This window comes from Chaetura pelagica, unplaced genomic scaffold (genome assembly GCF_000747805.2).
Source record: "Chaetura pelagica isolate M959 unplaced genomic scaffold, ChaPel_1.0 scaffold109, whole genome shotgun sequence".
Classification (NCBI taxonomy): domain Eukaryota; kingdom Metazoa; phylum Chordata; class Aves; order Apodiformes; family Apodidae; genus Chaetura; species Chaetura pelagica.
In genome coordinates this window covers 12,344,915-12,370,983 of record NW_009970725.1, presented here as the reverse complement: position 1 = coordinate 12,370,983, position 26,069 = coordinate 12,344,915, and the positions used below count along the sequence as shown (strand labels likewise).

Genomic DNA, 26,069 nt, shown 5'->3' with positions numbered 1-26,069 from the left:
TTAAACATCTAATGAAAATAGTGTGCTTCACTTTTGTGCTGAGCTATAGCGAACCAGTTGTTATACTTTCTTAAGGTGATATTAGCATCTCTACACTTCATGTTTTGGTATTGGATCGTGTGTGAATCTCTGGTTTGGGGCAAATGGCTATCTGAGTAGATAGAAAAAATAAATTTAAAGAGTTTACCTTGCCATGAAAAGAGTTGGCCAGCAGTTAGAAGTAAATTAGTTTAATTTAAAAATTCTTCCAGCTTTTCTCAGCACTTTGCAAACTGCTGAACAGTAATTCCCAGTGATAGGGTTGATGGTGGAAAGATGAAGTAGCAAGTACTCATATGGAAAGTTGGCTGCAAGGCATTTTAGCAAATATAATACAGTCAACCAAACTATTATCGAGCTGAGAAGTCTGCTACTGAATTCTTAACAGATCCTACAGATTTGTTGCCATGTATGTGAAGATTTCTCGAAGCTGTGATTGTCTAATGTGATAATGGAGCCTGATAGCTCAGCAGTGAAACAGTGAGGATTTTGAAAGTAGCACTTGCCATACTTTCTAGTGAGAATGAGTATGATTAATCCAATTCAATCATTTGTGCTTTACTTCAGATAGCAAACTGTGAAAGCTACATCAATGTCTTCAAGCATGCAAATATAATTTTCTATAAATTCTGCTTAATGAAATGTGGCATCTTCTGCCAGTTTTGTCTGTTATTGCCACTTGGTTTTTAAAGCAGGATGTGATGACATTCACCTGTTTATCTGTAAATAGCTCATTTAAGTGATTGATTCTGTGGTTGCTTGTCTTTATCCTAAATACCTCTTCCTAAGAGAAAGAGAGAGATTTTACCAGATGGTTTTATTCTTCTCTTTCGTAGGTTTTTTTGTGTGGTTGTTGTGTTGGATATTTTTGGGGGTGGATGGGAAGGGAAATGGATGGTGTTCTCAGTCTCCCCTGAAATCAGTGACTGGCCACACCTCTGCAGATTGCTTTAAAATTTGATTGTGTTAAAGGGAATCAGAGGTAACGTAATCAGCTAGGTTTTGAAGAGATGTAGTACCTTGCAGGATGAAGCTAACAACCTCTTCCTTTTGATTTGGGTCCTGTGGCAAAACTCCAGTGTGACTCAGTTGAATTGAAGTGGTCTATCTTCTTATCTCTTTGGGACCCAGGAAACTCATCACTGAGACCTTAATGTTACCATACAAATATTCATTTCATTATCAATTAGCAAATTTATTAGAAGTCAGTGAGATGCTTGATTACAAGCAGACAGAAGGGCTGAGTCCAGGGTGAATGCTATGGTGACTTGAGCTTGGGGTTTTGGAGTGAAGCTTGGCCAGCAAAGCACTTGACATCAGCAATTTTCCTTCAGAGCTTTGCTATTACTTTGGCATGAGTCCACTGACTGAAGGTTATTGTAGGCAAATTATGTCACTGTAACAAATGACCCTGGAAAGAAATGGCCGGGTTACTATGTAGTGTGAGTGAAGGTAATAAATGATCTGGGAAATAATGGATAACTCTTGAAGACTGGCTGATAGACTCCTCCATGAACAGTGATGAATACTGAATAAGGAAGATCTTGTGTCATTGAAGTGTAATGTAAAAAAGAATGCACTCTTCCACCACTGGGCTTTCTTGTTCAATATGGAAATGGAGGATGGTATTTCTGCTTTGTCTCCAGCTTTAGGTCTAGATCAATTCTGCACTCGTACTGCATAAGGTGAGAGAAGACTGTACAGAAAGGACTTTCCTGGTAAAATATCCTCACCAAAGTGATCAACAGAGTGTCTTCAACTTCCTTATCTACATCTGGTTGAAGTATAATGAGAACAGGGCATCCGACCTAGTCAGATTTAATGAAAAGGAAGCCAGGATTCAAAAAAGAAAAAACACTCCAGCTTCTTCCTGTTAAGTTTTGAGTACAGCACAATTGAAAACACACTGTCTACTGGTGCAGAGAGTTTGGATCTCACTGTGTATTCAATAGCTGAGTTCAAGGTACAAATAAAACTAAAACTTTTCTCCAGGCTTTCCAGGGTAATGCAATTTCTGGGCCGATAAAGACACTTTAAAGAAGTATGTAATGTTGCCTTGTTGAGATGGACAGCTAAGAAAAAAATACATATTATAGTCTTTTTGTGATGGAAGTCAAACCAAAAAACAAAACAAAATATAGTTTTGCTAGTGAAAAAACTATGTCAGACTTGTTTTTTGTTTTCAGAATTTCTTGTAACAAAAAAGTAAATACTTCACTATTGCAACAGTAGTGTTTCTTGCAGCTCTGTTAATATGCCATACCAAGACTTTAGCTTTGCTTTCAGCTCATTGTGTTTAATCTCTAAACATGGGACTCTTCTTTTCCAAAATAATTTTGATAGTTGCTTCTGAGTGGCAATGAAGTATTTGTTATACCATAAGCATGTAAGAAGTGAAAGCTTTTTAACTGAGGAGGGAAGACTGGAAAACGATCATAATGTTGCTGAGAAGCTGTGCTTTAACTTTGTCACATACATTATTCTTTAAATTTTATCTGCAGCCTTCAAGCCAAAGTAAAACCTTACTCCTTTTAGAAAATAATAATGATTCCTGGTTTTATTGCAGTAATCTTGAAATGCTTAGTCTGTTGGTTTATTATTCCAGCACACGAGAACAACACAATTTTGAAAGTACAGAAAAGTTTTTGTGTAAAGATTGGTAGGTGGTAGGCAAAATACTCCTTAGACTTTACACAGACTTCAGAAAAGCTGGGTACAAAGGTCTGAAGTGCAGCCCTTAAGATATGTGGGCCCAGATTGTGTTGTTCAGGGCAGTGGCAGTGGTATCGGGCAGCTCCTGGTAAATGCCATTTTCCACGCCAGCTACGTGTGTGTTTTATGGTTCTTTCTTGCTCCTGGAAGTGGTCCAGTTTTTCTTCTGGTTGTGATCAATTTCCAATGTGAAGAGAAGATTTAGTAACTGAAAGAGTTTGTTTACTCCCTTGTGTGTTCCTCAGCAATAAAGTGTCCAAAGGAGGAGTGAAATAACAGGGTTATTGCGGTCAGGGAGACACAAGGGGCTAGGGGTTCAGCTCTGTGAGGGCCACAGAGGTCTCCTGCAGGGCCTGGTAGCCAGGATCTGTCACACTGCCCCAGTCAGGGCAGTGGGGGCCACTGGAGCAGCCCCAGTCCAGGCATCGGGCACATCCCTGGGGGCAGGCCAAGGTTGGGCTGATACATGGGTCCCATGGCTGGACAGTATTGTAGGGAGCTGGAGACCAGCCCTGCTGTGGCATCACTGTGGCAGGGGCTGATGGCTCTGGCAGGCTGAAATACGGTCCTGGGCTGTGGGCAGGTTTGATGAAGCTGCAAAGTGGTGGGCAGTGACAGGGCTGCAGTGCTCCAGAGCTATCATCATATCATCATCATCAATGTGCTGGTGTCAGTGTGGTATGATAATATTTCCACAAAATAAATTGTATTAATTGTATTTTTCTGTATCTGAATCTTAAGCTAGAAGCTTGTCATGAAACCCTGTATATTCAGAAATGTCTCACACCTGCCTGCATTTTGCTTGCCTTATGATATGGCTGATAGTTATTTCTTTCAAGGTCTGTTCCCTGCCATTTTGAACCTGGCCAGCAATGCTCACATCTCCACCAATGCCACCTGCGGAGAGAAGGGACCGGAGATGTTCTGCAAACTAGTGGAGCACGTCCCGGGACGGCCCCTGCGCAACGCCCAGTGCCGTGTATGTGACCACCGCAGTGCCAATCCCAAAGGCAAGTTTCATGTGGCTTATTTATGGGTTTGTGTCATTCTTTTTGACCCTTCCCCTCAAATACTTTTTACTTTTAGTCCCTCTACTACATGAGTGACTTTGAGCAAAGGACAGAAATTGTGAGCACCTTTAATGGCTTTTAAGCACTGCAGCATTCAATGACAGCCTTCTTGGCTGAGGGCAGATTTCAGCTTTTGCCTCTTTACGCCAGGAAGAAATTGTGCTCACTGTGAAATAAATGTTCTGATTCAGAGAAAATGCAGTGAGATGTATTTTCAAGGGATGTTTAATATTTTGTTTTAAAACAGAGCAGCACCCAATTTCTAGTGCAATCGATGGTACCAATAACTGGTGGCAAAGTCCTAGCATTCAGAATGGGAGGCAATACCACTGGGTAACCATCACCTTGGATTTAAGGCAGGTGAGTAACATTTAGGTGAGCATCATTTATTATGAGTAGAATATAAGCCAATGCAATTCACTGTAGTTGTTATGTGTTTAGATGGTAGGATATTTAGTAGTAAACCATTTAATAGCACATAGTTAAACATGGGTAGTTAAAGCTAGTATGAACTGATTTTAAACAGGTGTGTTTTGAATTATTGTTTTAGAGCATCTTAGAGATTTCATTCATGTAGTCTGGAGTGGAAGTGACTATGCTTGTAAGCATACAGGTCACAGCTTGTAATTCATCACACAGTAACAATTTTGTATGTGTGGATGAGAGTTTACACTGGCATTCTTTCTGTCTTGGTGACCTTTCTCTACCTGACCCTGCTGCCTTTTCCCCAGCAGTCTGATGTTTTTTCTTCACCTTTGATTTCAGACAAGTTAGTTAAAGTCTGGGTTATTTAAGACTTCTTTTCAAGCAGCAGTGTTTTCAGAGTATTGTCATAAGGGTAGATTTTGTATGTGAGAATGCATCTCTTTCTGATATTATTAACTATTACTATTAGCCTGTCAACTGGTGATAGCACAGTTTCTTAGTAAAAGAGTAAAAGTTTTGGTGTAGGACATCGTAGAAATAGTTGTTATTTACTGTAAGAAAACAGCACAATATACTTTGAAATATGAACTAGTTTGATCCATAGATATTGTAACTCAGATACTGAATTTCAGAGGAGGAAAAGTGAATGAAGAATTATTGTATTCACATCAATTACCTCATGATAGATCTCAATTTAAACTATTCTGTTTAAAATTCTCCATATTTTGCATATTTACATTAAGTATGTAAACCTGTTAATGCAATGTAATGGTCAAATTGAAGAACCCTGGAAAAAGACTTTCATCAGCTGATGGAGATCTTTCAGGACTAGAAAACAAATAATGCACAAATTGGGGCAAAGTTAGCGTTGCTGAAAGAAGCTGATTTGCCACTTGCTGGAAAGAACAATGTTCTATATTGTATCTTCTATGAAATTTTGCTGTCTGTTATTCTGAAGAGTTAGGGATTATATCTCCAAAGCATTGATTTCTGATCCTGGAGAGACTGAAACTGGACAGAGGTTGGTTCCTCTGTTTTGGCACTTTACAGCAAAGTGCTCTCATCATTCTTAGGAGGCTCCAAAACTGTACAGAGAACTTCCTAATTTGTTAGCTTGTCTGTTAGACATGAAAGAAACAAAAGTCTCCTATCCTGCTCAAAAAAAAAAATAATAAAAAAATTCTGAAGAAAATGTATTTTTCTTTACTTTTTCTTGTTATTTTGGTTTGAACAGATATATATGTTGGCCTATCTAAGCTGTTAGAAAATAATAGCTCAACAGTCCATTATTAATATGGGGATGCTTTCAAATTCTGGAAGATTTGTTACTAAGAAATATGTACTTAAAGTGTACAGTTGGTAAAAAGCTTTTGCAAGATCTCTAGACTCTTCTTGAAAGTTATTTTAATGGTGAAAACAGAAGGTTTAACTTTGATGTTTTATAATGAAGCATGGGTTAAACAAGTGCCTAGTTTGCTCTTTAATTAGAAAGCTGAACTGCTAGGACAATAATAACAGGGTATCTTTTGTCAGTGAGAAAAGGTTTGGGTATTATTTCTTGTTGTTTGAAGAGTTTGTGTTTGTTTTGTAAATGGACAAACAGGAAAGAAAAAAAAAAAAAAAGAGTTGGGAATGACTTAGTTTTTATCCTCCTAGAACATTTGCACTTTGAGGACAGTTCAGCTTCTCTGTTTCCAATCTTTTACTCTCCAGCCTTAGTGCTGTTGGTGTTTTCAACAAATACATATCTTTCCTCTCCTGACCCATGCTCAGTTTCACTAATTCAATTTGAAAAGTTTACCCCAAGGGGCCTTTCTTCTTTGTTTTCCTTAGAGTTTGAGAAAGAGAAGGCATCTAGGGCTATGCAAACTGAATGTAAATTACTGCTTTGTAAGAAAGGATTTGGTTAATAGAGATTGCTTGAAGTCAATGAATTATTAGAAGTGACTTGGTGCGCTTACTTTTAAGCAAGTTAGCACAAGTAAAGAAAACACAAAAGGAAAGTGTATGAAGGATCTTAGTGATTTTAGTAACTGTTTACTATTCCTGAAAGTCAGTACTTCTAACTATGTATCTTTAGCATTGGTACTTTTGTTACATTTAAATCTTTGTGCATTAAATCTGTCAAGTAGTGTATTAAAACATGTTGTCTAACTTTCCTTGCCAGAATATAGGCTACATTCACACCCTTTTGTGATGTGAAGAACGACCATCTGGTCATTATTCCTGCTTTTTGAGTAATTACCAGAAGTTCTAGCAGAAAGAGCAATTGTTTCCTGGGATCGTTACCAATGTACACTTTACAGATACAATCCAACAGTTTTGTAAGGGTAGCCAGTGGACATGTCATGATTTCTTAGCTCATATGGATCATAACTAGGTATGTGTATTCTGGTGTGCTGGTGTGCCTTTCAGTTTTTCCAGGACCCAGATGTATGATAAGCTTTTTTGTTTTCCCTTGCCATCAAATATATGGCAGTGATCCAGAATTTAGGAAAGAGTAGTTTATCAATGAGGTATAGTATTGATGTACAAGATACCAAGATTTGGTTTATGACCTTGTGCTTCCTCCCCTGGAAATTCTACAGAAATAAAATGCACAGCAGTGTTTTTCGATAAAAACAGCATTTTTTCCTTAGTTTGATTCCTCTGGACAGCTGTGTTTGAAATTGCAATGGATTAAAATAAATGCTGACTATTATAAACAGAAGTGCAGTTGGGCCATCAGTCACACCATTAAATGAAGAATAGTTTCCTCAGATTTATTACCATGCTTCAGACTTTTAAAGGTATTTAAAGGTACTTTGGACTAGGCACAGCTGAAATGCACAAGTCTGTGTATCATGGCATTCTTGAATTGTAAAGCAAGACGAGTTATTCTTGGAAGACCCATAGTATCAAGTGGAGAAAGCATTTCTACTTCTGATTATGTCATAGCTCATGAATATTTCATGAGTACTGGATTACCATGGAGGCTGATGTGAAAGTAATTTGTGGTTTCCAGTATTAGAAAGTAAAAGAGCATAAATATTATGATTTCTACACAGCTCTTACCTCTACATCAGTTGGCAAGAAGGATTTCAAAGGACAAATCCTTTGCCAATGTAAAAAGATACTCTTCTGCTGACTGCACTGGACCAGTGCTAATTTATCAGGTATGATGAAGTTCCTTAAAAGTCTTTTGGCTTTGAAAACCAATGATGCAAGTTTCAAGGTGCTCAGCTCTACATTCTTACAAAACACTTCTGGACTAAACTTAATTTTTCTTCTATTCCAAAATAATGGTTGCATATAATGAGTCAAAATCTTAAACAATAGATAACTAAGGAGACTAGCAATTCTACTGGTTTTGCACTTTTAACATCACAGACTCCTCAGAACAAGATGTCACAAGCAATTGCTAGGCCTCACAATCTCTTAAGTGCCTGAAGTTATCTTTATCCCTTAAAAAGACTTCTCTGTGAACAGTATAGGCTGATATCCAGATTACATCTTCACGTTGACTTTTTTTAGGGAGATTGCACACATTAATTTTAAACTTTTGGACATTAAAACTAAATCTAAGAAAAAGAGTCTTTTCTGATAACCAGGTTTATGTTTGTTGACAGCACTGAACAGAATGGGTTTTGCAGTTTTACTTAAAATGTGGAGTAATGTTAGTTGTAATAAACGTTTTCCCCACAGGACTTGTCATGCTGTTTTGAAAAACATACTTAGCTGTTTGGTTGGGGTTTTTTCTGATTCTCATTCTGCACTGATCCCAAAGGGAGGAGGAGTTAGCTGAATTTGTAAAACCAGGAGGAATCAGTCTGCCAAGAGCTTTACATTCCTCCAAGCTTGTTCATTTTGCAGTCTTCTGCATTATATGGTTTACCTTATGCCAGTGTGATTTCAGGAAGATATATAATAGGACACAGTCATCCTGAGGTCCTAAGTCATATCTTCCTTTCACATTTTTTTTTTTCAGTGTCAGGTAAGGTCTGGATTTGAATTGGGGTGTAGGTTTGAAGTAGCAGTTGGCACCTCTGTTCTTAAGAGGTTAAACATTTCTAATGTTTAGGGAAAAATGTGTTGGGACACATCTTTCCTTTTAACTTTCCACTTTTGGAGCCTGAGGCTCAAATGTCCATAGATAGGAAAAGACAGAACTTTCCCTTATTGTTGTCTCCATTCCTGTAAATTGATACATGTAACTGAGAATCTTAATCCAAAAAGGCTACTGGGAAAACTGTGCTTGCTGGGGCATGGATCTATGTGGCTTGTAGAGCACTGACCATGCCTATGGAAATGGGGACTTCAGGCTAGCATTTCCACAGCCACTGCTGGCTGAGTTTACAGTTTGCAGAAAAAAAAAATAAATCTGCATAATTTCCTACTGAAGGGGGAGAAAGTTTAATTTATAAATATGTTTCAAGAATAATGTACTTGGTGTTGCTAGATCTGCATTTGGGCAACTAAAGAGGATAGAAAGGCTAAATAAAGCAGAAGTTACTTGTTACATGGATATGGCTGCTATGAAAAAGAGGTTCCTCAGCACAGGTTTATTTGGCTGGTCTTTACAGTTGGGATTAAAGTGCCTGTAAAATGACACTTTTAATCTATGACTGCTTGGGAATTACTAACTTGCTTTGGCTTGCCCTTTTTACCCTTGTAGCACAATAAGGAAATGAGTTCCGGGAAAGCTATAGAGTCAATTTAAAGTGTACAAATCATTAGCTCTTGCCACACAGCTCAAGTTTATCACATGGCTGAATTGTGAACAATGGATGTGCAACGTGGTAGGAAACTGCCTTCAGCAATGTTCAAGCCTGAAGAATTTATAAAAATAAAGATCTGTAAAGTGCTCTAAGCATGTTGGAAAATCAACTTGCATTATGTGAGTTCCTGGTTCAGATCCTTTTTGGGTTGCAGAGGCTGAGGGATATGAGGTCTTCAAAACCCCTACCTGCTGACCTTTCTTAAAGCATCTTCATTCGCAAACACTGGAAACACCTTAACCCCTTCCTCCAGCTTCACTCATAAGTTGTTTTAAGATTACTTGATTGCAGCAGTATTTACACAAAGTCCTTTCATCTCTATATTTAACCTATATTATTTCAGGTTATGACGAATTTTCTTGGTGTTGCTGATATTAAGTATCCTGTGAATTTACCTATGGAGTATTTTTAGGTATCTAGGGGCTATGTGGGTAAATAGAGGAAAACATGAGAGGATGTGGGTGAAAAGACTTGAAATATTAAATTTATTGAATTGTGCGTGTGCACTGTTGCTGTGTAATTTTTATCTTTAACTGGCTATTCCGTTCACTCCCACCTCACTAAAAAACTTGATATTTAAACAAAATTTAACTTACATACTCTTGCGAATGTTTTATTTCTGAAGCAGTGGCTCCAGTTAGTATGTGATGAATGACAGCTCATTGTTACTAGTTGGAACTGGATTTAAAACTAGCTACATCAGCTGCAGACTGCAATGGGTCTTGAAAAATCTTGATGTAATCAAAAGTAGATCATTTGTTGTTCAGCCAACTGTGTAATAAGTAGGGAGGTAGTTTAGTTGATGACAGCAAGCATAGAGGAAAAAAATGAATAAAAGATATGCAAGAGTTTTTGAGGATGATTTTCTGTTGTGGCATTGGAAAAAAAATTGGGTTCTAATCTTGCATCTTTTATGCTTTTCAGAGATATTATTGACTTCAAAGAACTTGGATGTGCAAGTCCTAAGCTCAGTTAATAAAACTTCCCTAGTTTTAATAGTTTTCTGCAATTCTCTTCTGTGATGGAGAAAATACTCATAAGTAACTCTTGTCTCATACAGGTGTCTTTCGGTTAGGGATCCCAAAGTGACACTAGATTCTGCTTGTGTATAACTTTATGTAAAAAAGCTATATAATTCAAGTACTGTTAACTGAATCAAAGATACCCAGGTTGTAGATAGGGAATAGAGTTGCTTAACTTGGAGTCTGAGTTCTGTTCCTTTCCCTTGTCTTTCGGTTAGGGATCCCAAAGTGACACTAGATTCTGCTTGTGTATAACTTTATGTAAAAAAGCTATATAATTCAAGTACTGTTAACTGAATCAAAGATACCCAGGTTGTAGATAGGGAATAGAGTTGCTTAACTTGGAGTCTGAGTTCTGTTCCTTTCCCTTTAAAAGCATGTATTTTAGCCTTTTTTTTTTTGTTTTTTTTTTTGTTTTTTTTTTTTTCCCCAGTTGGAGCTTTTTAGCATGATATAAATTTTATTTAAAAGGGGTGGTAGGAAACTGCCTTCAGCAATGTTCAAGCCTGAAGAATTTATAAAAATAAAGATCTGTAAAGTGCTCTAAGCATGTTGGAAAATCAACTTGCATTACGTGAGTTCCTGGTTCAGATCCTTTTTGGGTTGCAGAGGCTGAGGGATATGAGGTCTTCAAAACCCCTACCTGCTGACCTTTCTTAAAGCATCTTCATTCGCAAACACTGGAAACACCTTAACCCCTTCCTCCAGCTTCACTCATAAGTTGTTTTAAGATTACTTGATTGCAGCAGTATTTACACAAAGTCCTTTCATCTCTATATTTAACCTATATTATTTCAGGTTATGACGAATTTTCTTGGTGTTGCTGATATTAAGTATCCTGTGAATTTACCTATGGAGTATTTTTAGGTATCTAGGGGCTATGTGGGTAAATAGAGGAAAACATGAGAGGATGTGGGTGAAAAGACTTGAAATATTAAATTTATTGAATTGTGCGTGTGCACTGTTGCTGTGTAATTTTTATCTTTAACTGGCTATTCCGTTCACTCCCACCTCACTAAAAAACTTGATATTTAAACAAAATTTAACTTACATACTCTTGCGAATGTTTTATTTCTGAAGCAGTGGCTCCAGTTAGTATGTGATGAATGATAGCTCATTGTTACTAGTTGGAACTGGATTTAAAACTAGCTACATCAGCTGCAGACTGCAATGGGTCTTGAAAAATCTTGATGTAATCAAAAGTAGATCATTTGTTGTTCAGCCAACTGTGTAATAAGTAGGGAGGTAGTTTAGTTGATGACAGCAAGCATAGAGGAAAAAAATGAATAAAAGATATGCAAGAGTTTTTGAGGATGATTTTCTGTTGTGGCATTGGAAAAAAAATTGGGTTCTAATCTTGCATCTTTTATGCTTTTCAGAGATATTATTGACTTCAAAGAACTTGGATGTGCAAGTCCTAAGCTCAGTTAATAAAACTTCCCTAGTTTTAATAGTTTTCTGCAATTCTCTTCTGTGATGGAGAAAATACTCATAAGTAACTCTTGTCTCATACAGGTGTCTTTCGGTTAGGGATCCCAAAGTGACACTAGATTCTGCTTGTGTATAACTTTATGTAAAAAAGCTATATAATTCAAGTACTGTTAACTGAATCAAAGATACCCAGGTTGTAGATAGGGAATAGAGTTGCTTAACTTGGAGTCTGAGTTCTGTTCCTTTCCCTTTAAAAGCATGTATTTTAGCCTTTTTTTTTTTGTTTTTTTTTTTGTTTTTTTTTTTTTCCCCAGTTGGAGCTTTTTAGCATGATATAAATTTTATTTAAAAGGGGCTCTTAACTACATGGGAGCTAGGTTATATTTCTTGATACTCTACTTTGATCAGATTTTAAGATTGTGCTGAACAACAGAGGATTCACAGACTCCAGGGTCTGAAGGCTGTGACTGAATAGTGAGCTCGCTTTTCTTTTTGTTCACTTCTGCTTGCATTGTTGACATGTCATATAATCCAAAATTTTTTGTAATAATGTAATCCTCAGTTTGTGTAAATTTTCATAGGTACTGAAACAACTGGAAAAGTTATGTTAGTATGTGCTTCAGGTTTCAAAGAATAAAACTGGAGTGCCTGAAAAGAAAATCAGACCAAGTGAATATCATATTTTGAGTTACATCTGATTTTAATCAAAACTGATGTTTGACTTCTTTAAAGGTATTAAATCTAATAAGTTATTTGAAGATAAGTATCACCAGTTGTTTTCTTATGTCTGCAAGACCTCCTAAGCAAAGCTCTGTTTATGCGAAGATGGTTTTGTTTCACAAGTAGTTTCCTGAATTACGTATGCAATGCAGTTACTGATTATCTCTGTGTTTAATTCCCCATGTGGCAAAATAAAAATCTGCTTTTATGTGGCAAGTGCCATTATTGCTCTGGCTTTAATCTGTATTGCAAAAAACCCCACATCAAAACCACCCCCAAAAATAATAAATTTAAAAGTGTTTGAAAGAACTGATTATGGCCAAATTGGAACTCAATACAGTATTAATACTGTACATGCAGGCAAGAGTTGTGATGATTACACCAGCCAACCAGGCAGTCTGCTCAAGTGAGAATATGTGCTTCTGAGGAGGTTAACAATATAGCATTTTTGTTTTGTCTCAATGAGGCTTGATACTATAGAGCATGTAAAACATTAAACTCCTATATCTATATACAAGTCTTAACAATTTGCAAAGGCAGCCTTTTTGCCTTTTTAAATGAGATGATATAGTAGGTATTATGTAGGGAAGAAGACAGTAACTTTGCAATAAGTGCATTTCAGTGTTAGTGTCTAATGCTGTAGCTAGTTGGCAGCCAGTTCAGATTATCTAGCTGGTCTAGCAAGGTCATTTGAAAGGTGTTGTAAATTTAATTACTGCCCTGCCAACTCACAGAAGTGCTGAACAGTGCTGTTGTGTGGACGGGGACTTTGCTTTGGAATCAGGACAGCTAAAAAAATAGTCAAAATACCTGTATAGCTTAGAGAGTACAGTTCCTAAAAGAGCTACTGTTCTTTAAGTTTATCATGCTTCTGTTTGTCACATTTATCTTTTTTTCTCCCTGTGTTTTCAGCAGTATCTGTAAATAGTCTTCTGCTTTAAATAATTTTTAACACATAATGAAAATGGAATGCACAAAGCTGTTTAATATAGGGTGTAAAAAGCTTATCAGAAATGCTATTACTGAGAAGATTAAATTCCCAGCTAAGTTGTGAAACAAAGAGTTGTTTGGGCTGCAGTTGTTTTGAAAGAAACCAACCCACTTTGAAGCCCTCAGAGGTTCAGAAAAGCTAACCAGCATATTTCCCATAGAAAGAATGTTGTACACAAGAAATGCTTAAATGTACAGTGCTGAGACACATTTCAACTATTTAATTAATATGAAGTAATGCACTGAATAAGTGTAGTCTTCTTTTAGCCACATAATCAAATGTTTTGCTGTAATGTTCAGAGTTGTGACAAAAAAATGATACTTATTTCTGTTAGTAAAGGATTGGATTGGCCTTTTGTTGAAAGTCTGGGCGAAAATTTTATTCAGAGTTTCAGTACCAAATTTTACCCTCTCCCCATAATTACTTTTAACCATGTACTTCTTTAAAAACTTGAATTTAGCATCCATTTGGTTTCTAGTGGTCTTTTACAGGATAATTAAGTGTTGCAATTTTATTCCTGCTTTTTTTTTTTTTTTAGGTCTTTCAAGTTGCATATGTCATCATCAAAGCTGCTAATGCTCCACGACCTGGAAACTGGATTTTGGAACGCTCCATAGATGGCACAGAGTTCAGACCATGGCAGTACTATGCAATTAGTGATACAGAATGTTTGACTCGTTATAATATTACACCAAGAATTGGGCCGCCAACTTACAAGAGAGATGATGAAGTGATCTGCACCTCCTATTATTCCAGACTAGTTCCCCTGGAACATGGAGAGGTTTGTTTGTTTTTGCATTTGTGGTTTGTGAGCAAGAACATGGACTGATAGCAATTGAAAATGTTTGGATTACGGTTACAGAGTTAATCACTCTCAGCTTTACCAGATGATCTGTTACTCTTCTTTAATGATATTATCTTTACATAATGTACCAGTATACCAAACTTTTAAAAGCTGGAATGACAAGTCTTTGGCTTTATGTATTCCCATTACTAAACTTTTTGTACTATCCATGTAATTTAATGGCAGCTATTAGCTGTGTATTATTACTTGCTTTATCCTGAAAGACTAACAGAGACTCTGTTTTGCCAGGTTTTCATTTAATAAAATAACCTCCTGTGTTAGGAACACCTGGCTGTGTGAGATAAAGCTGCAAATACTGTTGAAATGCTCAGCACAGCTGGAACTCCTAAACAAGCCTTGGCATTGTTTCAGGGATGTAGCATAATTAAGAGCTACAAGTTGTGCAGCCTCACTGTTGATTATTCTTTCTTTTAACAAACTCTATTCATGGTACTTGTGTAATTTATTATATAGAGGCAGCCACATAATGAAATGATACAGTAAAACCAGGGGTTATTCTATTGTGAATGCTACAATGTAACAGTGAGATAAGAAATGCAGCATTATTCCATGGGGAGTGTTAGTAACTCTTAGCTTAATAGAGGCCAATATGGTTCTGCTTCTTGGCTTTAAAAAGACAGCAGGCTTTAGCTATGGGCTGAAGCGTGTCAAACTTACACATAAACTGTTTCAGAAAAATACCCAACAAAAAACATAGGAAACATCAAGTCTCATTCACTTTAATAAAAAGTGTATTACAGTGGTGTAAGTGTATGCCCCACAGATCAGATGGAAGAGACAAAGCAACCTCACCTGTCTCTCCACACAATTAACCAGAAATCCCTTAGGTTGACCTTGTATGAACAGCAGAATCTTTGCACTTTAGGCTTGAATTTTAGTGTCTGGATTTTCCGTTTGGGGGTTTGATATTCAGTTCAGTGACATTTGTTCTCATTTATATTTCCTGATGTACACATCATTAATTAAGTGACATGATCCAGAACATTGCTTTTTTCTGAGTGCAGGAACATAAAAAATTACAGAAATTAATTGCTGTGTACTATGTAGAACCATGGAATCATTCAGGTTGGAAAAAACCTTTAGGATCATTAAGTCCAACCATAGATTTAACACTGCCAAGTCTACCACTAAACCATGTCCTTAAGTGACACATTTACATGTCTTCAAAATACTTCCAGGGATGGTGGCTCCACCACTTCCCAGGGCAGTCTGTTCCAGTGCTTGGCAATACTTTCAGTGAAGAAGTTTCTTCTAAAATCCAATCTAAGCCTCCCTTGTTACAACTTGGGGCCATTTCCTCTTGTCTGTCACTTGTTACTAGGAAGAAGAGACTTACCCCCAACTCATTTCAACCTCCTTTCAGGTAGTTGTAGAGAGCAATATCATCTTCCCTCAGGTTCCTTTCCTCCAGGCTGAACAACCCCAGTTCCCTTAGGCACTCCATATAAGACTTGTTCTCTAGACCCTCCACCAGCTTTGTTGCCCTTCTCTGGACTCTCTCCAGCACCTCGATGTTTTTCTTATTGTGGGGGGCCCAAAACTATACACAGTATTCAAGGTGCAGCCTTGTCGGTGCTAAATACATCCATGTCATGCACTCTAAAATGTAGCTGGCAAGAGCAAAGAATGACCCCTTATTTATTGTACACAACAGGTGAACTGTATAATTTTTTTTTTATGGCCTGTGGAGTGTGATTTTTCAGTTTCTTCCATAAAGTGAAGCAGGAACTACATGGTCATATGAGACCAAATCCTTGTGTGTTCCTGAGCTGCTTTGGAAAGAAGGAAGGGGCTGCTGCCAGAATAAGTTGTGCAGCTAGATACCAAAAGCCATCTTAGTGGTTCTAGTTGGGATTGTGTGAGAAAGATGGAGACCAGATGGGCTGGCTTGTGGTGGCAGCCCCTTGCTTTGAGTTGTCATCTGTGTTGGGGCTTCCCACTGCGCTCTCATGTCACTAAGTACTCTTTGCTGATTGGGCAGCCCTGTCCCAGCAAGGCATGGGATTAACTACCCCAGATTGTGTATGTGTGCCACATGTTTTGCAGTCTTTACAAACTGCAAAGGAGGAATCTGTAAGGCCAAAATTGTGCTTATGGACAAATTTAAATGTTCCATCTCAATAAGGCAAAGGAAGGAAGACCACAGGAGATAAGAACTAGCTTGTGACACTGTTTCTCTTTATGCTGTCTCCACAAAAGTCCAGGAGACTGGAGACTATGATGAGCCAAGGGTGGTGGTTTCAGAACTATGTGAGTCAGGAAGCAGGAATTCTACCTGCAGGTAGAGAGTGGGGAAGAAAAGAGACTTCCAGATAGTTTAAACATCTCACCATCTTGAAAATCAAGATGGTGATCAATCATCTTACGTTTTTAACTTTCACATGAAGATGTTTGTTGTTGCTCCTGAATTGCAGTTATGTTTATGATTAAGCCTGTCCCTCCTTCTAGATTCACACATCACTGATCAATGGCCGGCCCAGCGCTGACGATCCCTCGCCAAAGCTGCTGGAGTTCACTTCTGCACGATACATTCGCCTGCGGCTGCAGCGGATTAGGACTCTTAACGCTGACCTCATGACTCTCAGCCATAACGATCCCAAAGAACTGGACCCCATTGTTACCAGAAGGGTAAGCTAATTGTTTGTAAACAGTATTCAGTTTGATTCGATGGGAGGAGAGCCTTTTCTGATCTATCTGAGGAGGAGGCAGGACCTCTGATCATTGCCATTCACAGAGTTGTTTTGATAGGTTAAATAATACCCTTTAACATGACTAACAGCACTGTTAGAAACAAATTGGAAAAAAAAAAAATGCTTCTTAGAGGTTTTTATTTGTTTGCTTTTTGCTTGCCTTGTGTAAATGTTTTATGCCAGAAACAGTATTCGTAATGCTTTGTCATAAAAATAAAAACTATGGTTTTGCTGATGGCAATGTCACTTGAGGTTGCTCTTGATGCAACTGCGGTACCTTTTCTGGTGTATCAAGGATTTCAAGACCCAGTGCTCTGGTTCATAAAAAAAAATCTTTCAAGACTTTATAATTGTGAATTTTGATGTCTGGTGAGCATTTTCTTCAATATATATATATTTTATTTTTTTTTAAGACTGTTGTAATAAATTGTTTTAAAGTCCATGAATTAATAATAATGTAAAAAACTTGGGTAGAATTCTAAGAGTATTAACTGATCTTATTGCACACCTGATATGGCAACTAGCGGAACTGAAGCACCTAGCACTTAAGCTGACTTTTTCAAGCTCTCACAGAATTTCAGTATTGGAGCCTATGGTAACAGATTTTTGCAGTATTTCTGCTTTGTATTTTGCCATTTTGACCCTCTTAATTTGTCTGAAACCCCTGGGTCAGTGCATCAGTGGTTTAATGTTTTTCTGATGAGGACAGAATATGAGAAGAGTTTCCTCTTCCTATTCCTTTGTAGCTCTTTGTCTTGAAGAATATCTGCAGGCAATTTCTCCTTGTGCAGCACCAGCACTCTTGCAATTTGTGCCTTTTCCGATATAAGCAATCCTTGTGAACTGATTCTGTGGGGTCTGGCTGGATGGCCGGGTACAGGAGGAAGAGAAGAACGTGATTTTGTTCAGGGTTTGGTGGGTACTTTCAAGGCAGCCCCACTCTTGCCTTGGTTATGGAGGTGCCCATTCAGTTGCAGCATTTTTAAAGTATAAAATACATTCTCCTTCTTCTGTCGGCCCCATATGGGACTTGCTGGCATGGAGACTGCAAGCACAGAGTATTGGACAGCTGCTCCAGCTGTTCCTTGCTGGCTATAGAGAAATGGTTAATGCACAACCTCAACAGGTGAGATGTTCCCATGGAATAGGCTCATTGACATGTAGGTCTGTTGATAGTATTGTAATATCAAAAAGTACACTTTAAAAAAAGGCTTAGCATGAAAGCATACAAACCTCCATGGGTGTCGATGACAAGCACTGCTGTTGCCTTTGTAACACACAGTTGCGCACTCCAGGACTTAGTACTACCCCATCTAGCACTACTTGGTGCAGTTTTGCATGGAAAGCTCCACTTCACAAGATGTGGGGTTTGTTGGGCAGGATTTCTAAATCCTGGTATCTCACCTTGTGTCTTACTGCGCAAGCAACTACAACCAAGATAATAACTTCCAGCTTTCTGGATTGTGTTCTTACTGCTTCTGAAGATTTACATCCAGTTGTTCATACCAATTGCATTCAGTTTCACAGAATTTTCCTGGTTGAAAAAGACTTTTAGTATCATCTAACTCTAGCAAGTCCAGTGTGAAGTCATGTCCTTAAGCACCACATCTCTACACATCTTTTGAACACCTCCTGGGATGGTGATTCAACCACTGCCCTGGGCAGCCTGTTCCACTGTTTAATAACCCTTCTAATATCCAATCTAAGCATCCCTTGTTACAACTCGAGGCCATTTCCTCTTCTACCACTTCTTTGGAGAAGAGACCAACCCCCACCTCTACAACCTCCTTTCAAGTAGTTGCAGAGAGTGATAAGGTCTCCCCTCAGCCTCCTTTTCTCCAGACTAAACAACCCCAGTTCCCTCAGCTGCTCCATGTAAGACTTACTCTCTAGACCCTTCACCAGCTTTCTTGCCCTTCTCTGGACTTGCTCCAGGACCTTGTAGTTTTTCTTGTAGTGGGGTTTCTTTTTTAGTAGTTGTACCTAGTCTTGAGAATGTTGATGCAGAACTTTTCTGTGTTCAACAGCACCATTATTTTTATATTCTATTTATTTATTTCTGTCAGTAGCATTTGACTAGTGTTGGTCTCTTGTTCAACTTCAAGCTGCACACAGCTGCTATGAACCATACCCTGAGTTTTAAGCAAACAAGACAAAAGAAACGAAGCAGGAAATGCAGTGAGAAACACAGCTCTAATTTTGTCCTATTTTTCTGAGTCTGCACCTCCTTCTCTGTAGTTAAGGACTTTTACTGTTCCTAAGTCCCTGAGTACTTTTTGTAATTCAAGCCCAAACCACTAAAAAAAGTACTAAAATACTAAACATAATAACACAACTTAAAATCTAAAAATTAAGTATGACATTAAAGAGGGTAGTTTGCTCCAGCTCCAAGGTTCTTCAAAGAAATAACAGTTCAGGAAGTCAGCATGTCTGACCACCCAAGGCCACCTCTTCTTCCTGAACCAAATGACTGCAGGGTTTTTAGGTCTGAGAGTCTTGAACTCTTTGCTTAGAAGTATCCTCAGAAAGTGTTTCTTTTTCATTTCCCTGTAGTACATACTTGCCAGGATACAAACAGACCAACCATGTTGATACTGCAGCTGTAACTGAACCCAGATGGTAATTTCCTGCCTCATCCTTGCCTTGAAAATTAAATCCTTTCCTTATGTATGTTGCTTTGTGCTCACCACCTGGCAATACTAATGGATTATACCCTGTTGTATCACCAATTTTTAAGCTCAGAATTTGGATAGAATAATATGCTGCCTATACACTAGTAGTAGAGAGTTGGTCTTGGAAGTGAGCACATAAACTGTTTTTAAGGGAGGGCAGGGCTTCAGTTTAAAGACATCATACTCTTACTCCCCAAACTGAAATTAAAATAACAGCAATTTGTGATGCTTCATGGTTTCTTATAGGGTAAAAAGAGGATTTTTTTACAAGTAAATTTTGGCTGAGTTCACATTTGGTGGTTTTTCCTGAAGCTGAAGAAATGTACTTACTTATTTAAAGTTAGAAATCAGTTATTGTTTAGTACCAGTGAGGAAAATCTTTGAGGGCAGGGAAAAAACCCCACAAAATGGAAGGTTTCCCAAGTGGCAAAAATTCAAAGCTGCTTTTGTTTTCAAGTATTTATTTAATATTTCAAGTAACTAAATAGCCAAGTGCTGGTATTTTATTTTACAGAGTAGGGAGGAACATGTAAGTACACGTGAATGTCTTTTATTCATTGCTTTTCGTCTTTGTTTTTTTGTAGTACTACTATTCAATAAAAGACATCTCTGTTGGTGGCATGTGTATTTGTTATGGCCATGCTCGAAGCTGCCCTCTGGATGAAATCACAAAGGTATTTTTTAATCTCATTAATTTATTTTCACAAGACAGCTTTTCCAATTAACAAAAAAACCCAACAATACAACTGCCTGAATGAGAAAGAGGAGGTGAAAAGAGATGTTATGTAATGTTATGATGCACATAATTTATTTGCCATGATTTTCTTCCTTTTCTGTGCAAGCATATCTGGGTCTCTGTTAATGTAAGTTTCCTGAAGTAGACTCTCTTTGGCAGTAAATTTAAACAATTCAAGGGGCACAACACAAGTGATTTGTCCTACCTCTTCTAAAAAGGCTATTCCCCAGTAGGTTGATACAGTGTAGTTGAGCAGTCTAAGGCTACTTGTGATATATTTGTGGGTCTTGGCATTTTTTGGAGTAAGGCAGACTCTTGGAAATATTTCTTAAATTGTCCATTAAGAAATCTTTCAAAAAATTAATTTTTTTATTCTTAGAAATTGCAGTGCCAGTGTGAACATAACACATGTGGAGAGAGCTGTAACAAGTGCTGTCCAGGCTTCCACCAGAAACCATGGAGACCAGGAACCATTTCTGCTGGGAACAGATGTGAGAGTAAGTGAGCACAGAAGTTTAGGTAGTTTCATAAAGACTTATTCTTTTCTTGTTCGAGGTTGATCTTCATTCACATCTATATAATTCCCAAGAAAAATCCAGAAACTATTAACTGTCTTCATGGGATTGTTTTAAAGGTAGAGACCTACCTCTAACCATAACTGGTAAGAGTGTTTTAAATGTTCTGTCCAATACAACTCCCTGGCTAGTGGAGTTGCCATACAGTAAAGTTGTCAGAGTATCTTTTTCAAAGAGACCAGAGGATTTCTTATACTCCTGTAAAAACTAGCAGATTTACATAAATTGTTTTGTTAGCTACTTGAAATGCAGATTTCTTATATTGATCTTAAAGTTTGTCAGATTAACAACTTTGTTCTGATGACAAATGTTTTGAAGCAAACTCCTTATCAGCCATGTAGATTTTAGATTTGTCTGACAGATTCACTTATGTTGTGCCAGTATGGCTGAATGCACTAGCAGGGCTAGTTACTTCATTTTCTCTCTTCAGTTTGCTAATGCATAGCACAAACTGGAAATGTTTAAGAACTGTTAGATAAATTTTACAGTTGTGAATGGAAGAAGGCTTTTTATTTCAAGTTTTTAGAGAAGCTTTTGTGTCATTCTTCGAAATGTAGGTGTTTATGGCTGTTTGGACTGAAGTATCCTCTAGCCTAAATCAGCTTCGTACTTGTGTATTGGCATTGTTGACTTCTCAGACTTTTGTCTATGATACAAGTAAGAGAAGAATTAGGCAGATTTTATTCTGCATTTATAATGCAGAAGATAGAAAATCAAAGAACAGTTATTGCTAGTAGCACACATCACAATCTACATCAGTCCTGAGAGGATTGCCTCACTGGGATCTTCAGAATACTGTTAAAAATAGTGCTATTAAAGTAGTGTCAGTGGTTTTGAACTGTGCTTACTTGCCAGGAAATATAGTGTATTAGGACTGCTGAAGCATATAGCTTGGTCAAAGGGGAAAAAAGCACACTTCTGAGATTAATTGATATGTCCTTCTATTACATTTTCCATTTTGAAAAATGTCAATTACAGAAAATGTTATACACTGAAAAAAAATTAAAATCTTTCTTTTCAATTTTTTTTTAGAGTGCAACTGTCATAACAAAGCACAAGATTGTTATTATAATCAGACTATTGCAGATCAGAAAAGGAGCATGGATGTTCACGGCCAGTATATTGGAGGTGGTGTGTGTTTAAACTGTACTCAACATACTACTGGGATCAACTGTGAAATGTGTGCTGATGGATATTTTAGACCACACAAAGTAAGATTTTGAAAATACCATTCCAGTGCTTTTGTGAATTACATGGTATGATGATACGTGTTTCAGCTGATTGTAATGACTATTGCTACCAGTTGCAGAAAAACTAAGAACTACAGAGCTTTTTTTAATAGATGACATAGACCAAAACTTTCAGAGAAGAAATAAAAACAACACTTGTCCACTTGTGTAAGAGGGCAGGTCAAGCTGTTGGAGAAGAAAAGAATAAGTGAAGATGAAACTTGAAGTCCTAGTGTGGAATTCTGATAGGAAACCTATTTCTCCTGTTGATAAAGCTCTATAAAGTACCAGTGTTGAAGTTCCAGTGTCTTCAGAAGAGCCAAAGTTGTGTATCATCCTATATCAACCACTGTTAGAACAGGCCATTACATAGATCTAAGATCAGACTCTTTGTCTCATGAGATGTTGCAACATATATTCTTCTTCTTGACATGATTATTGCAAAACATGCTCTCTGAGCCTGTGTACTTCCCTGTTTATTGACGAGTGTCACTCTTTGAAAAAGTTACCTAAACTCCACAAAAGACATTTGGTAAGATATGAGTAACAGAGTTAAATATACGAACTTCTGGAAATGCTAGAGTTCTCTGTAGAACAAGACATATTTAACTAAATTTCTACTCCATGAAGTCTTGCTTTAGCAGGTTCATGCATATTTTGAAAAACCTGTGCCTTAGAAAACCAGTAAAATTGGTGCAGTGAGCAAGTGTGAGTCTGTAGAAGTATGGTAAGACAGCAGGTACCACTCATCCAAAGAAGTAAACCAGAATCAGAGATACTCTCACTTGCTGTGAGAAGCATTGAAGGAAAGTTTTCAATTCACTCATAGTGAATAAATATGTATCTAGAGGTCATGACTCATTTGCTTTACATCTGAAGTACCTCAAAGGAAAATTTTCATTAAAACAAAATAAAATACTTGCCATGGGAATTGCTTTGTCTTATATTTCAAAGATATATAGATCATAAAGTCAGAATGAATCTTCATGAACAGATAATCTGTCATCCCGCTGAACACAGACCCAAGGATTTCTTTAATTTCCTTCCTCTTTGAACCAGAGTATCTTTGTAAAAAGCATCCATTCTTGTCTAAACATTTCCATAATCTTTGGCAAACCATCATAGTGGTTAATTGCTGTTACATTCAAAATGTTTATGCTGAATGTGTCAAGCTTCAGCTTTCTGCCATGAGCAGTTACTGTACCTTTGTTTGTGCTATTGAAGACCAAACTTTGTTCCTGCATTTAAGTTTTTTCTAGGCTGCAGTGCCTGTATCTTCTGTTTTCTAAATTTGTTCTTTGATCTATTGCTGTGTATTAGCACTTCCAGTCTTCATTCATATTAGTTCTGGTGATCCCAGACAAGAAACAAATGTTAACTTCACTTTTCTCAGTTAATTGAGAATTTGACAGAGAATTTGTTTTGTAGGTTTCTCCCTATGAGGATCACCCCTGCTATCCCTGTGACTGTGACCCGTTCGGCTCTCTGAGTTCTATCTGCATTAAAGATGAGCATCATTCTGACTCACAGCATGGTAAGGGAGCAGGAAATGCCTTTTCTCTAAACTTCAAATCTGGCTGTATTTCTGGACATGAATTTTTGAGGGAACACTATCTACTTGTGAATGGCTGCCAGTTAGGTATCACTTCAAAACAATGGTAAATATTTAGGAATGAGAGGTAATGCATAACATACCTTTAGGATTTTAAGGTATGTAGTGTCCCTGAATGTATTGTGTGGAGATGTCAGGCTCTGATTATGTAAAAGAATGCGAAGGATTGAGATCTAACAGCTGTCACAAAATCCATTTTGCTGCAGTTTCTGTGCTTCTGGTATTCTAAACATGAAAAATAAACAGTGAGACTGAGATTATGCCAAGTATCCGTGTGGAATATAACATGGAGGAATGCTAAATTACTTGCACCCTCTAAGACATCTTGAATCCAGCTGTGTATTTGTTTCTATTTTTGCTTTTCAAGGTACTTGGCCAGGTCAGTGTCAATGCAGAGAAGGTTACACAGGAGAAAAATGTGACCGTTGTGCATTTGGGTATCGAGGCTATCCAAACTGCCTACGTTGTAACTGCAGCCTGATTGGTAGCATCAATGAAGATCCATGCACAGAACCTTGTCTTTGCAAAGTGAGTATTAAACTGCCATTTCTGTTTAAAATCAAGTCTGTGGATTGATTTGTAAATTCCTTTTTAATAAAAGAAATTATTTCATTAGCTAGACAGATCACCTCATTTATAGGAAGTAAGCTGCATACCTGACAACCTAAAACCTAAAATTGCTCATTATTCTCTGTACTGAAAAATATGGTAATTGAATAGATCTGTATGTAACTGATACACTATTTTCTGTAGTAATGAGACAGACTGAAACTGATTTCTTGTAAAGAAAGGATGTGTTTTTATAACAACTGCTTTGTGTGAAGAAACAGCATGCATTTGGAAAGAACTATTGAAACAATTACATTAGATGTATGAAATATTATTCAATTAAAAAATACAAACCATTAAAATGTTTAGAAAAGAGAGCTGTTTACAGCCATTTTTTATTTTTTGGTGAATATCCAAACCCTTTCAAGTATCTTGCAGCTGTAGATTCTGCTAAACTTTTATGACAAAGTTGTGTGTCAGTTTTTAAAGAGGTAACACTTTTCTGAACCAAACGTTAGCTAGTTTATGTGTTTGTTGCCAAGTATGACAGTGAACCGTAGCCAAAAAATCCCTGGTTTGTTTGGCCATTTTTCTGAAACTTCTTAGTCCTCTTACAGGCCAACTTAAATACGAAAAAGTAGATACAAAGATTTTGCTTGATTTTGTGCTAGCTGTATCGACTGATGCAGCTAATTGGTGAAAATGTTGATATAAACTGGACAAGAAACTGTCCCCTTTCGGTGCTATTGTGGGCATGAGCCTGGCATACAGAATTTTTAGGCCAGATCACTGAGAGTGCCAGCAGCCAGCAGCTCACCTGTAGAGGTGAAATGAAGGAGGGAGAAAAGATGTGAACTCCAAATATCAAATGAGAGACAGGATTTCTAAGCCAATGCAGTCTATGGAACACAGTAGTGCAAGTTATTCCTTTTTATACTCTGAATTTCATGATACTTGATCCTTCGTGAAGCACAGGTCTTGAGGTCTAGTCATTGGGTAAGATTTTTATTTTTCATTAAGAAATACATATTTATTTCTGTCTAATGGTGCTACAAAGTGAAATGTGTTAAGGCACTGAAGACTGAGAAATAAGAAAAGTTGAAAAGAGCATGTAAGTACTATTTCTGTAAAAATCCAAGATTTTTAAATCTCATGATCTCAAGAAACCCTTTGCCTGAGCTTTTTCTAAACTTGGATATTACCAAATAGAAAGCAGTCATCCCCAGACATTGAATCAGATCTTGGGATCATATATTTTTCATATGGTTTTCAAAACCAGTTTTTACTTCACATACAAAAGCACATAACCTACCTGTTTAGAGAGTTCTTATGTAAACTCAACATGCCAAACTGGTCCAGAGGAAGAGAGAGTTGGTAGTGTTGCCACCAAAGGTCTCAGATTTCTTTCTGGTAAGCCTGAAATTTGTTCCATGGGACCAAATGTGATGTATGGCTGAAGTGAACTTACCCTGGTAACCGCTTCTGAAAGCAGAATTTGGTTCACTGGCTTTTGTTTCAAATTGCAATGCAAAGCTCATGCCGGCCTTCTCAAAGTAGCAACGTAGTGTACTTTGCTCTGTGCCCTCTAGTCCTGGTGTCCTATATATCAGGGAACTTCATGATGTGCTCTGTAAAGTTCTTTGCCATTTGTAGCTGAGTTTTCCCATAGTTGAAACCGAAGGTTGAGATGGGAGAGTGATGTGTGTCCACCTCTTGTCCTCATTTGAAGCTAGGACAAAATCAGAATCTTGTCCCTAGAAGCAGGTACAGAAATACCAACAGAGATCTACTATTTACACAACTTAGTGGGCATTTACCAAATATTTTCTCTGCTGGTTTGCTTGTCAGCAGTAGTTGTCTAAACATTTTGAAGAAATAACTGCATATTGTCTGTAAAAATTTTACAAAAAGAATATTGGGTGCACTGTTTGGGATTTTTACTGTTCCCAGTAAATTCTACATTGAATAAGTAT

At 37.5% G+C, this 26,069-nt stretch overlaps 1 protein-coding gene across 1 annotated transcript in view; it reads left to right on the top strand.

Moving 5' to 3' along the window:
* The first annotated feature begins 3,592 nt into the window (after positions 1 to 3,592).
* LAMA1 (laminin, alpha 1) overlaps positions 3,593 to 26,069 on the top strand; it is an 80,561-nt gene continuing 58,084 nt past the window's right edge. The window contains exons 1-9 of the mRNA XM_010006863.1: positions 3,593 to 3,761; positions 4,069 to 4,181; positions 13,707 to 13,949; positions 16,482 to 16,661; positions 19,980 to 20,069; positions 20,511 to 20,628; positions 21,739 to 21,917; positions 23,364 to 23,469; positions 23,915 to 24,075. Coding sequence (XP_010005165.1) covers positions 3,671 to 3,761; positions 4,069 to 4,181; positions 13,707 to 13,949; positions 16,482 to 16,661; positions 19,980 to 20,069; positions 20,511 to 20,628; positions 21,739 to 21,917; positions 23,364 to 23,469; positions 23,915 to 24,075 — 1,281 coding nt within the window. The 5' untranslated portion in view covers positions 3,593 to 3,670. The remainder of the gene's footprint in view (positions 3,762 to 4,068; positions 4,182 to 13,706; positions 13,950 to 16,481; positions 16,662 to 19,979; positions 20,070 to 20,510; positions 20,629 to 21,738; positions 21,918 to 23,363; positions 23,470 to 23,914; positions 24,076 to 26,069) is intronic.